Genomic DNA, 13,923 nt, shown 5'->3' with positions numbered 1-13,923 from the left:
GTATTTAGGCGCTGGGTGACAGGTATAGGTTTACTGACAGAATTCGACTTGGAAATGCACAGTAGCGTGTGTGTGAAGTTATTCAGAATGACCCTATGTGCACCTTGAATCTGATATACCCTTTTAGGGATAGATTTAAAATAGCTCTGATACAGCAGAAACCACTAAATTAGGAAATTGCTAAATTGGGAATTGTATTTCAACCAAGAACAAAAACTGTGCTTTGACGGACACTAAATAAATTGACCAGCCACAACAGTACAGCAGTAACGACAGATTTAGCTGGATATAAATTTGAGGTCTAGTATTTAGGCGCTGGGTGACAGGTATAGGTTTACTGACAGAATTAGACTTGGAAATGCACAGTAGCGTGTGTGTGGGGTTATTCAGAATGACCCTATGTGCACCTTGAATCTGATATACCCTTTTAGGGATAAATTTAAAGTAGGCCTGATACAGCAGAAACAACTAAATTAGGAAATTGCTAAATTGGGAATTGTATTTCAACCCAGAACAAAAAATGTGCTTTGACGGACACTAAATAACTTGACCAGCCACACCAGTAACGACAGATTTAGCTGGATATAAATTTGAGGCCTAGTATTTATGCGCTCGGTGACAGGTATAGGTTTACTGACAGAATTCGACTTGGAAATGCACAGTAGTGTGTGTGTGAAGTTATTCAGAATGACCCTATGTGCACCTTGAATCTGATATACCCTTTTAGGGATAGATTTAAAATAGCTCTGATACAGCAGAAACCACTAAATTAGGAAATTGCTAAATTGGGAATTGTATTTCAACCAAGAACAAAAAATGTGCTTTGACGGACACTAAATAACTTGCCCAGCCAGAACAGTACACCAGTAACGACAGATTTAGCGGGATATAAATTTGAGGCCTAGTATTTAGGCGCTGGGTGACAGGTATAGATTTACTGACAGAATTAGACTTAGAAATGCACAGTAGCGTGTGTGTGAAGTTATTCTGAATGACCCTATGTGCACCTTGAATATTATATACCCTTTTAGGGATAGATTTAAAATAGCTCTGATACAGCAGAAACCACTAAATTAGGAAATTGCTAAATTGGGAATTGTATTTCAACCAAGAACAAAAACTGTGCTTTGACGGACACTAAATAACTTGCCCAGCCACAACAGTACAGCAGTAACGACAGATTTAGCTGGATATAAATTTGAGGCCTAGTATTTAGGGGCTGGGTGACAGGTATAGGTTTACTGACAGAATTCGACTTGGAAATGCACAGTAGCGTGTGTGTGAAGTTATTCAGAATGACCCTATGTGCACCTTGAATCTGATATACCCTTTTAGGGATAGATTTAAAATAGCTCTGATACAGCAGAAACCACTAAATTAGGAAATTGCTAAATTGGGAATTGTATTTCAACCCAGAACAAAAACTGTGCTTTGACGAACACTAAATAACTTAACCAGCCACAACAGTACAGCAGTAACGACAGATTTAGCTGGATATAAACTTGAGGCCTAGTATTTAGGCGCTGGGTGACAGGTATACGTTTACTGACAGAATTTGACTGGGATATGGCCAAAAAATAACCACGCTTTTGCTGGTTAAATGCACTTGGTGTGACAGCTTGACCAACCACACTACTGAGGGTTAAATGCACTTGGTGACAGGCGCAGCTTGCCCCCGATGTAGTATATGGCCAAAAAATAAACAGACTATTGCTGGTTAAATGCACTTGGTGTGACAGCTTGACCAACCACACTACTGAGGGTTAAATGCAGTTGGTGACAGCTTGCCCCTGATGTAGTATATGGCCAAAAAATAAACAGACTATTGCTGGTTAAATGCACTTGGTGTGACAGCTTCACCCTGATGTAGGATTTAGCCAAAAAACAACCACACCATTGAGGGTTAAATGCACTTGGTGACAGGCGCAGCTTGCCCCTGATGTAGTATATGGCCAAAAAATAAACAGACTATTGCTGGTTAAATGCACTTGGTGTGACAGCTTCACCCTGATGTAGGATTTAGCCAAAAAACAACCACACCATTGAGGGTTAAATGCACTTGGTGGCAGCTTGTGCTGGCACACCACAAGACACAAAATGGCCGCCGATCACCCCAGAAAAAAGTGACTGAAAGACGCTCTAAAAACAGTGAGCAATTCAATAGCAGCAGTTCAATCATCCACAGCTGCAGAAAGATCTCTGAATGAAGTCCTTTGGAGGAGTTAATCACTGCCTAATCTCGCCCTAACGTCGTGGCTGCAACCTCTCCCTATGCTGATCAGAGCAGAGTGACGTGCGGCGCTACGTGTCTCCAGCTTAAATAGAGGGTCACATGGTGCTCTGGCCAATCACAGCCATGCCAATAGTAGGCATGGCTGTGACGGCCTCTTGGGGCAAGTAGTATGACGCTTGTTGATTGGCTGCTTTGCAGCCTTTCAAAAAGCGCCAAGAAAGCGACGAACACCGAACCCGAACCCGGACTTTTACGAAAATGTCCGGGTTCGGGTCCGTGTCACGGACACCCCAAAATTCGGTACGAACACAGTTCGGGTTTGCTCATCCCTACCCTTTAGGGGTTCCACAAGAATTAATCGAAAATAGAGATAACATTTTAAAATTTCACTATTGCGGATGTGCTAGCGGCGATCTAGCAACCCATGTCCTCAGCTCTATACCCAAAATCCCGGTGACAGGTTCCCTTTAAGACTCCTTATGCCAGGTAACGTCTTGTAAGAAGAAATAGTTCTTGAGAGCAGCAGGTTGTGTTCTTTATAAGCAGGGGTCCTCTGTATGCTGACAGCCATCAGTTCACGATGTTGCCATTGATTTTCTGCTTCTCTTTTTGCAGGGTTTGTCGTGGGACAGTCGGGTCTGTATGAGACGGTGGGCATGCTAATCCTCTCCTATTTTATCATCGGTATGACTGTGCTGTCAGTCTGTGCCATATCAACCAATGGAGCTCTGGACGCTGGTGGAGCCTACTGTATCCTTTATGAGAAGGCAGCTGCACGACCACTGGTGATTATAATTCAAGAATCTAAATTGGTTTGAACTTTTTGAATTTATTTATTCATCCTTCTGAAAGCCAAACCTCTAAGGCCTCATGCACATGGCTGTACATGCCTTTGATTTGTGTGGGGCAGTAATACGTTTATAACAATAGATGGGAGGTTGCATTACAGGTTTTATCAATGCACTGATGCTACTCACGGTATCCTAGTGGTTGTTTGGAATTTCTAAATCTCGACAAACATGAGTCGGTTTACATGCTGAAGATCTTCCTTACTGGCATGATGGAAAATGATCAACTGACATGATAGTTTTTTTGCTTACATTGCCAGGGTCTGTTTTGATGATGGCTATTACTTGTAGCTATGACCTCGAAGGGTTCCCCACAGCACCAAGTTTAGACAACATTTTAATGGATACATTTGAAGGGAACCAGTCATCAATTTTTTTAATGGATTATTAATTGTGTCCAATTTATTGATGACTTTTTTTATGTAGCAGAATTCAGAAAATAAAATTAATAAAAATACTTAAGTATTACTTTATTATAAATATATTCCCAAATACCTTTCATTAGTTATAATAGCTTGTTTTGTCTGGGGACCAATCATTAGGAGAAATAAAATGGCTGCCGTCCTATTAGTGCACACAAAAATTGTCCTAATCATACAGGAGGACAAGTTACCGTTCAGAACACTGAGACATAGATATACCTCATCCTCCTCTCTGATTATGATCTTGAATACAGATGATAACTAGCTGAATCTCTGTAGGAATGGAGTTCACAAGCAGACATGAAGGAGACATGAAGTACAGAGAGGACGGACAGGACAGCTGTGGTAATGTGGGGCTGTGGTAATGGAGACTGCATACAAGTGCTGCTGCTCATTACCACATCTCCACCCTCCTCTCTGTACTTCATGTCTCCTGAGCTCCATTCCTACAGAGATTCAGCTGAAGATCATATTAAACTGCATTTAGAATCATAATCCCTGACAAGTAGAGAGGAGGATGAGGCAGAGTTGTGAAGTAACTTGTCCTCTGTGTGTACTAATAGGACGGCGGCCATTTTATTTCTCCTGATGATTGTTCCTAGACAAAACGATATAACTAATAAAAGATATTTGGGAAATATTTATAACAAATTAATACTTAAGTATTTTCATTTTCTTGATTCCCGGAGAACCCCTTTATGGAACTTAAGGAGTTTGTTGAGTACTCAAATGGATGTCATGAGGCCTTAGACCTTGAAGTGGAGAAAGATAAGGATGTGGTTCATTTTTTGGATTTACAGCTCGGAAGAAAAGGAGGTAGATTAGGGAGTTCATTGTTTGTAAAACCTATGGAGAAGAATTATAGTGTATGCGGTCTTGTGGCAGTTTTCATGCTCCACATACTTTTAGGAGCCTCCCAAAAAGGATTGCAAGTATAGAGGAGAAGAAGGAAAAGAATATGCGATATATACCGGTAGTAAATAAATTAGTTGATAGGCGTATCCTAGAAAAATGGTAGCAAGAGAAATGGGAAAGTGAGTGGAAAGAAAGATGACCAGATGAAACCGAAGAGGAAAGAAAAAGGAAAGATCAGTTTGTGTTTTCCATAGTTCTCCAAGCATTCTTCATAGATTAACAAAACCGTGTGCAAATACTCGGGAATTCTAGGACAGGATCCTAAATTTAGATCATTGTTTAGAGAGGCCCCACTGTTTGCATACAGAATGGGAAGATCTTTTAATGATATTCCTCTAAAATCCCCTCAAAAGATAAGGGACAGCGGCAGTGATGCTGACCATTACTCAAATCATACATTTCTGTTAGAAAATTAGCTGTAAAGTGTCCCATTTTGAGCCTTAGCAACCCTCCTCTGTCTTCTGTTTACATAACACAGTCAGTGTTAGCAAGTCTCCATTGTTATGTAAACAGAAGACAGAGGAACATTGCTAAGGCTCAAAATGGGCCACTTTACAGCTATTTTTCTAACAGAAATGTATGATTTCAGTAATTAAAGTATATTACTAAACGGGTCAGTGTTACTGCCCCTACACATTAGGGGCAAAAATAGAATGGCAGTTACACTTTAAAGGGGTATTCTCATGACCGATGTAAAAAATGAACATCATACATAATCTGGTATATGACAACATCTTTTTAACAAAGCTAGAACCAGCCCTGTACCTCACATGGATGCAGAGATCTCCCCATTTATTCACCATTCTGCTAGGTTTATTTCAAGCCGGCAGCTTCTAGGATGGTTCCTTTCTCAGAGGGTGTGTCCTTCCTACTACAGCTGGTGGTAGTTGAAAGTTGGAACTGAGCACGTGCTTTCTTTCTCAGTGGGCAGGACAGAGAAATTAGAAAAAGTGCAAACAGCAGGTCGCGCTATACAGGTGGATTTAATTGAATAACTCAGTAGGTATAATACGTGTTTAACCACCTCACATCCGGGCCATTTACCCCCTTCCTGACAGAACCTAATTTTGCAAATCTGACATGTGTCACTTTATGTGGTAATAACTTTGGAACACTTTTACTTATCCAAGCCACTCTGAGACTGTTTTTTCGTGACACATTGTACTTCATGACAGTGGTAAATTTGAGTCAATATATTTCACCTTTATTTATAAAATAATCCCAAATTTGACAAAAATATAGAAAAATTAGCAATTTTCAAAATTTCAATTTCTCTGCTTTTAAAACAGAAAGTGATACCTCATAAATATTTGTTACTTAGCATTTCCCATTTCTACATTATGTTGGCATCATTTTAGGACGTTTGAAGGCTTAGAATTTTAGAAGCAATTCTCAAAATTTTGGAGAAAATTTCCAAAACCCTCTTTTTAAAGGACCATTTCAGGTCTGAAGTCACTTTGTGGGGCTTACATAATGGAAACCCCCCATAAATGACCCCATTGTAGAAACTACACCCCTCAAGTTACTCAAAACGGATTTTTCAAACTTGGTTAACTCTTTAGGAAAATGGAGATGGAATTTAAAAATTTAACTTTTTTGGCAGATTTTCCATTTTAATCCATTTTTTTCTTTAACACATCGAGGATTAACAACCAAACAAAACTCAATATTTATTACCCTGATTCTGTGGCAGGGCGCAGAAGAAAAGGAGCGCCGTATGGTTTTTGGAAGGCAGATTTTGCTAAACTGGTTTTTAGATGCCATGTCCCATTTGAAGCCCCCTGATGCACCATTACAGTAGAAACTCCCAAAAAAGGACCACATTTTGGAAACTACAGGATAAGTTGACAGTTTTATTGGTACTATTCTGGGGTACATAAGATTTTTAATTGCCCTATATTATGTTTTTTGTGAGGCAAGGTAACAAAAATATTGGCTGCTTGGCACTGTTTATTTTTTACAACATTCATCTGACAGGGTAAATCATGTGCTATTTTTATAGAGCAGGTTGTTACGGATGCAATGATATAAAGTTTGTTTGTTTCAGTTTTACATAATAAAGCATTTTTGAAAAAAAAAATATGTTTTTGTGTCTCCATTTTCTGAACACTATTTATTTTATTTTTTTCTGCCTATAGTCTTGTGCTGTGGCTCGTTTTTTGCAGGAAAAGTTAGCGTTTTTATTGGTACCATTTTTGGATACATAAGATTTTTTTATCATTCATTATTACACTTTATGGGGCAAGGCGACCAAAAAATTGGTTGTTTTAGCACAGTTTTTATTTATTTATTTATTTGTACAGTGTTCACAGTTAGGTCATGTGACTTTTTTTTTACAGCGGATGTGGCGATACTTAATATGTATACTTTTTCTTATTTAAGTTTTACACAATAATAGCATTTTTGAAACCAAAAAATTATGTTTTAGTGTCATCATAGTCTGAGAGCCATAGCTTTTTTATTTTTTGACTGATTGTCTTAGTTAGGATCCCATTTTTTGCAGTATGAGGTGACGGTTTGATTAGAACTATATTGGAGGGCTTTGCCTTTTTGAACACTTGATGTTGCACTTTATGTGATGTTTACGATGTTCACCTGAGGGGATAGGTCATGTGATATTTTTATAGAGCTGGTTGTTACGGATGCGGCGATACCTAATATGTCAACTTTTTAAAATTTATTTTACCTAAACACAATAATAACAGTTTTGAAGCAAAAAAAACAACATATTTTAGTGTCTCCATTTTCTGAGAGTCATAGTTATTTTTATTTTTTGACCGATTGTCTAAGGTAGGGTCTAATTTTTTGCGGGATGAGGTGACGGTTTGATTAGTACTATTTTTGGGGCATACGCCTTTTTGATCGCTTGGTCTTGCAATTTTTGTGATCCAATTTTTTTTTTTTGCCACAGTTTTTTTTTTTTTTATTGTGATCACCTGAGGGGTTAGGTCATGTGATATTTTTATAGAGCTGGTTGTTACGGACGCAGCAATACCTAATATGTATACTTTTTTAAATTTATTTCACTTTAACACAATAATAGCATTTTTGAAACAAAAAAATGATGTTTTAATGTCTCCTTGTTCTGAGAGCTATAGTTTTTTTTTATTCTTTGAGCAATTTTCTTATATAGGGGCTAATTTTTTGCGGGATGAGGTGACGGTTTTATTGGTACCATTTTGTGGGACATACGCCTTTTTGATCACTTGGTGTTACACTTTTTGTGATGTAAGGTGACAAAAATGGCAGTTTTTTACACTGTTTTTTTAATGGTGTTTATTGGACAGGTTGGATCATGTGATATATTTATAGAGCCAGTCATTACGGATGTGCCGATACCAAATATGTCTATTTTATAATTATTATTTTTTATTACTTAATTGGGGAATTTTTTTTTTTTACATGTGAAACCTTTTTTTTGGTTTTGTACTTTGCGTTCCCCATAAGGTCATGCAAGACCTCTGGGGGACCTTTATCTCCACTTTTTATTTTTTTTTCACCATTGATTTCTCCTGTAACTGGGGTTGACATAGTAGCCCCAGTTACAGGGGAAATACAGCCCCCAGAGAGGCCGTACAGCACAATACAACGCTGTACAACCTCAGTGCAGGGCTGATCGAGGTCTATAGAAGACCCGACAGCTCCTGCACTCTCCTGGCCCCGGCGGTCACATATATTGGTATTATCCATATTGCCTCCTTTGCTGGCTTGGCTGATTTTTCCATCATTGTACATAGCTCGTTTCCATGGTTACAACCAACCTGCAATCCATCTGTGGTGCTCGTGCTTGCATACTGTAGGAAAAAATGCCAGCCTCTCTGGTGACCAGGACCATGGGAGCTCACAAAGATGGTACTTTTTTCTATAGTGTACAACCCAGATAGCAAGTAATTGTGCTGCAATTTTGAAAATGACTTGCTAAGCTATTGCAGACTTGCCAAGCTTCACAAGTATGTTGCAAACTTGCAGCAAGTCTGCTTTGCAAGTCTCCAGATTAACTTGCTTTTGCAAACTTGCTGCAAGTTCTCGTTAAGTTATTATGCTTTTGCTAGAGACTTGACAAGCAAATTTGCTGCAAGTTGAAAAAGTGTCAACTAGAATTTGTGCTGCAAGTGCTCTGCAAGTGTACAACTTGCCATAGAATGTGTGCAGCAAGTTAACAAGAATTTTACCCTGCCACAAGTTTGTGGCAAGTTATCCTTGCTATCTGGGAAGCACAGCCATGCTGCTGGACTGCAGGGTGGTCGTAACCATGGAAACTTTCTCTGCATAATAAATGCTATTTGCTGAAGTGGCAAAACCCCTTTAACGAAGAGTCCCTCGTATATATTAATTCTACATTCACTTCCGTTAGGGCCTCCATCGCCTTAGTGAATCTGGTGAAAAGTTTGCTACTGGCCGTTACCACCATGCGTGCACAAATATTTAGTTATTCAAGATAATGCACATTTGGATGTGGCCACAGTTATCTTCACGCCAGGCATGTCAGGATGGTCACTTTAACAAGATTTGTTGTATTAGGCTACTTTCACACTAGCGTTCTGCTGTCCGCTCGTGAGCTCCGTTTGAAGGAGCTCACGAGCGGAGCAGAACGCTTCCGTCCAGCCCTGATGCAGTCTGAATGGATGCGGATCCGCTCAGACTGCATCAGTCTGGCGGCGTTCAGCCTCCGCTCCGCTCGCCTCCGCACGGCCAGGCGGACAGCTGAACGCTGCTTGCTGCTGTCCGCCTGGCCGTGCGGATCCGTCCAGACTTACAATGTAAGTCAATGGGAACGGATCCGCTTGAAGATGACACCATATGGCTCAATCTTCAAGCGGATCCATCCCCCATTGACTTTACATTGAAAGTCTGAACGGATCCGCTCAGGCTACTTTCGCACTTAGAAATTTTTCTAAGTTATTAATGCAGACGGATCCGTACTGAACGGAGCCTCCGTCTGCATTAATATGATCGGATCCGTTCAGAACGGATCCGATCAAACGCAAGTGTGAAAGTAGCCTTACTGCAATGTGATTTTTTTCTACTGAACTGTACTCACTGTGTTATGTTCAGTACAGTTCAGTGGACCCACAGCCAGGCAGGAACACACAGCATCATACATCATTATGATGCTGTGAGTTTGGTCAGGGAAGTAGTGTTCGGTCCAGGAAATACTGCTGTCCTACGTGTTTCCTGCACTCAATACGCTTGTGTGAAATAGACTTATGATCAGCAAGTGTTTTCTTTTTACATGGGGTAATGTGACCAGCACTAGTATAGGGACACTGTGGCTAGATGTTGATGGCAGGGTCTGTGTTATCTGGGAACTGTGGCCGTCTCTGTAACAGGGGCAGAGGCCATCGTTTATGGGAGGATGCACTTTCCTAAAAGGCGTCTAAACACCAGTGTTAATAAATGGCCCCCAAACTCTTCTACAACACTTGTAAATACTCTCATTTCTTGATGCATGAGAAATACTGTAAGAGACTAATAGAGTTAAGTACTTTCGCTTTCATTTTCCCTCTCACACCTACTTCTCTCCATCTACTAGCAGATGAACTGGAATAAAGAGAACATAGACATGAATTAGCTGTCTGGTAATACACCAAAAGAGAGGGAGATAGGGCTCGCACTCAATAATATTATGAATGTATAAATTTTATTAGTGTCTCCATATGAGACAAATCACAGTAAAAACACATAGAAAACAGTAGATGATGGAAAATGAGCACACAAAAATGACATGGAGCACGACCAATATCTGAGATGGCAAATAAGTACAAACAATGGGTATATAAATATAGCACTATATGTGCATGTAGACCAAATGAGATATCGGAAATGTATATAATCAGGCAAAGCTATAAAGGCTAGGTAAAGCACCATAGATATAAATGTCTAAGCGACAGAAACTATACACACATCTTTGGATGCATTCAACTTAATTTCCCACATTGGATCTGTACTAGAGAGAGCCTGGATCATCTCAGGCAGCCACTGCACACACACAACAGATCCATATGTGGTGTCTAATTATATTGAATCCATGGACATTAGGTTACAATCACTAACAGGGATCTATTATCCCATCTATTCTGGTGAAAGTACGAGTTATATCACCAAAATATGGATCTAGCCCTGGTACTCGTTTACCTATACCTCTAACTTCAGAACAAGATATATTTTATTGTTGTACAAACTGGTAGCACCTCTCATAAACACTCGCAAACTTAGAGTTTAGAGCCTGTGATATAAGAGCATCTTCCCATTAAATAGTTTTTAACATTTGATACTTATTAAAAAATATATATATTTATTTCATTTTAGTATCTATACAGGCAGTGAATTCTTAGACATTCTCAGATACGTTACCAAATATATTTTCTCTTTACTCAGTGGTTTTTAAATTTGAAAAAAGAAAACTATCCAAAAAGGAATGAGAGCTAGAGTAATTGATAAAAATACACCTTAGAGTGAAAAGTAGTTTGTGGCAAAACCCCTTTAAAGTTTGCGCAATTTTTTAAAACGACAGCCAAAATTGCCTATTCCGGACATCTTTGATCTCATGTCTATGGCCAGCTTTTGACTGCCCATGTCAAGTTTGGACCAAACAGTTACCGAATTTTTCAGATTATAAGATGCCCTGGACTGTAAGATGCACCTAGGATTTGGAGGAGGAAAATAAGAAAAAAATATTTTCCATCACACCTCAGAGCAGACCCCTATTCTTCATTAGACCCCTAAATCAGACCCCCATTCTTCATCAGACCTCAGATAAGACCCCAAAATCAGAACCCCAAGCTCCATCAGTCTCAGTCAGACCTCTCAACCTCCATCAGCCTCAGATCAGACCCCTCAGCTTCCATCAGCCTCCCATCAGACCCCCAGCCTCCATTAGCCTAAGCTCAGCCTCCGATCAGAACCCCCAGCCACCATCAGCTTCAGCTTCAGATCAGACCAGCCCAGCCTCCATAAGCCTCAGATCAGCCCCCCATCAAACCCCTTCAGACTGCCAATCAGCCTCAGATTGGACCCCCTAGCCCAAATCAGCCTAAGATGGGACCTCACAGGCCCCATCAGCCTCAAATCAGCCCCCAACAGACCCCTAGCCCCCATCAGATGCAGATCACACCCCCAGCCCCCACCAGACTCAGATCAGACGGGGAGTCAGACCCTATCAGCCTCAAATCAGACTCGCCCAGCCCCACTCAGCCTCAGATCGGACCCCTCAGCCCACATGAGACCCCCCAGCCCCCATCAGACTCAGATCAGACCCCCAGTCAGCCCATATCAGCCTCTGATCACACCCCTCAGCCCCACTTACCCTCAGATCATATCCCCAGCCCCCATCAGACCTCAGATAAGATGTTTAAAAAAAATATATAAAATTGCCTTGCTTGCTCCGGACGGCGCTGCAGATCCAGGACTCACCGCACCGTTTCTTCTGGGTCTCGTTGTGTACTGTGTAACTACGTGCACTACATCCTGCCCCTGTGCGCGGTCAGGACCCGGAAGAAGAGCTGCACTTACCTCCCAATGTCTCCCACATTCAGGCTATAAGACGCACTGTCACTTCCCCACCATTTTTGGCTGGAAAAAAGTGTGTCTTATAGTCCAAAAAATACGGGATAGATATATATATAAAAAAAATATATATAACATACCATATACTGCAAACAAATCCATTTTAGATAGACATTTACATTTTGAGGGTTCTATTATGTGTTTGGTATACCTTTGTGTACTTTTGTATACTTTTACGCTTGCTGGGCAATGTGGCTTAAAAATAAAATCTCAAATTTAATAACTCTCGTTCGCAGGGTGGTGTCTGGCTCCTGCTACTAATAATTCCCTCCATCGATCTCATCTGTTTAAAGTCTCAATTCATGTGCACCAAACTGTTTGTATCACAATGTCTGGTTTGGACCTGCCAGTCTGGAAATATTCTTTGCAGGCTGTATATTTCAGTGATACATCTTTTTACTGTACTGTTTTGCCTGTTTTCACAAATTAAGTATTTGCAAAGCTATAGAAGTAGCTATAGAAGTGGTTTACTGTACAAGAAGCACAAATTAAAGGGGTTCTTTAGCATTAGAAAAACATGTTTTTTTTTCTAAAGCGACACCACACTAGCTTGTGGGGAGTATATAATATTACAGCTTATCTCCTTTGAAGTGAATGAGGCTCAGCTGGAATACCACGCACTATCTTGGGACATGTGTGCGCACTGTTGTTGGTATATTGCAGCCATATTTCCTAATTTTGGAAAATCCCTTTAAGGGTGGGTCTGAGTAATTCGAGCTCTGCTTGTACTTTCTTTTTTCTGGGTCATTAAACCTTTTTGTAGAGTGATTAGTTTTGTCTTGTGAAATCTCTTTTGTAATGTTGTCATAGGGACAGTGCAAGCATGATATTCTCAGAGCTACACAGTAATGCATATAGGAAATTCACCCATGTTTCCAACATTGAACACTCCTGATATTTGTGTGATTTTCAAGTTTTACAAGTTAAAGGAGTTATCCCACTATCATAACCCACTTTGAAATAACTTACTACGGAATTTGGAGTTCAAAGAGATTACTCTGTTAAGGACATTCATATCTCAGGCAGAACACACTGTTGGTATTTAAAGGAGTTGTCTAGGATTTTGATATTGATGGCCTATCCTCAAGGTAGGTTATCAATATTAGATCAGCGGGGGTCCGACTTCTGATCAACTGTTTGAGGAGACTATAGGGCTTTGGTAAGCACTGCGGCTTTTTCGTGGGCCAGTGACGTCACGTTCATTGGTCACATGGCCTAGTAAATGGGGCTGAGCTTCAATATCAAGTACAACCGCTATCAACTCTGGCCTGTGCTTCCTCCCTCCACTCTGTCTGAACTGCAACTACCTCTCCTGGCAGGAAGCAGAACCAGCCCACTTATACCAAGTGGAGGGAGGAACAGAGTGGTTAGCCCTGTTCCTGCCAACCATTGCCAACCATACCTTCTTTAACTGGAAAGAACATCCTAAAACATATGAAAATATACATCAGTACATAATAAACATAACAGTAGTTGCAGATACTCCCAGGTCTGGGGCCTGCAACAGGTGTCAGACCCCCGCAGGAGGTATATATTTTACCAGCCCCAAATCATACTGAGGATAGGTTATCAATAACAGGCTGAACTGTCTTTTTTTGAGCCTTACAAACTATCTTACTATATTACTATGTAATAGGAAACACTCAGAAAACCCCTTTAAACATCTCTAATCATTGCTAATGCTTGATTCTGTGATATACCAAGATATTACAGTAGAAAGAAAATTCAAGAACTGAACAGCAGTTCGGTAACCATGGCAACCAGGACGCTACTGCAGTCCTGGTTGCCATGGTTACTTAGCAATAGTAGAAGCATCATACTTACCTGCTGGCTGCTGCGATGTCTGTGTCCCGCCGGGAGCTCCTCCTACTGGTAAGTGACAGTTCATTTAGCAATACGCCGCACAGACCTGTCACTTACCAGTAGGAGGAGCTCCTGG

General features: G+C 40.5%; 1 protein-coding gene across 1 annotated transcript in view; it reads left to right on the top strand.

Annotated features, from left to right (window-relative positions):
- LOC122933809 (solute carrier family 12 member 9-like) overlaps positions 1–13,923 on the top strand; it is a 315,690-nt gene that overhangs the window by 17,661 nt on the left and 284,106 nt on the right. The window contains exon 2 of the mRNA XM_044288844.1: positions 2,849–2,983. Coding sequence (XP_044144779.1) covers positions 2,849–2,983 — 135 coding nt within the window. The remainder of the gene's footprint in view (positions 1–2,848; positions 2,984–13,923) is intronic.

Source organism: Bufo gargarizans, chromosome 4 (genome assembly GCF_014858855.1).
Source record: "Bufo gargarizans isolate SCDJY-AF-19 chromosome 4, ASM1485885v1, whole genome shotgun sequence".
NCBI classification, from domain to species: Eukaryota; Metazoa; Chordata; class Amphibia; order Anura; family Bufonidae; genus Bufo; species Bufo gargarizans.
Note: the sequence above shows the minus strand (reverse complement) of the source record. Positions and strands in the feature narration are given on the sequence as shown.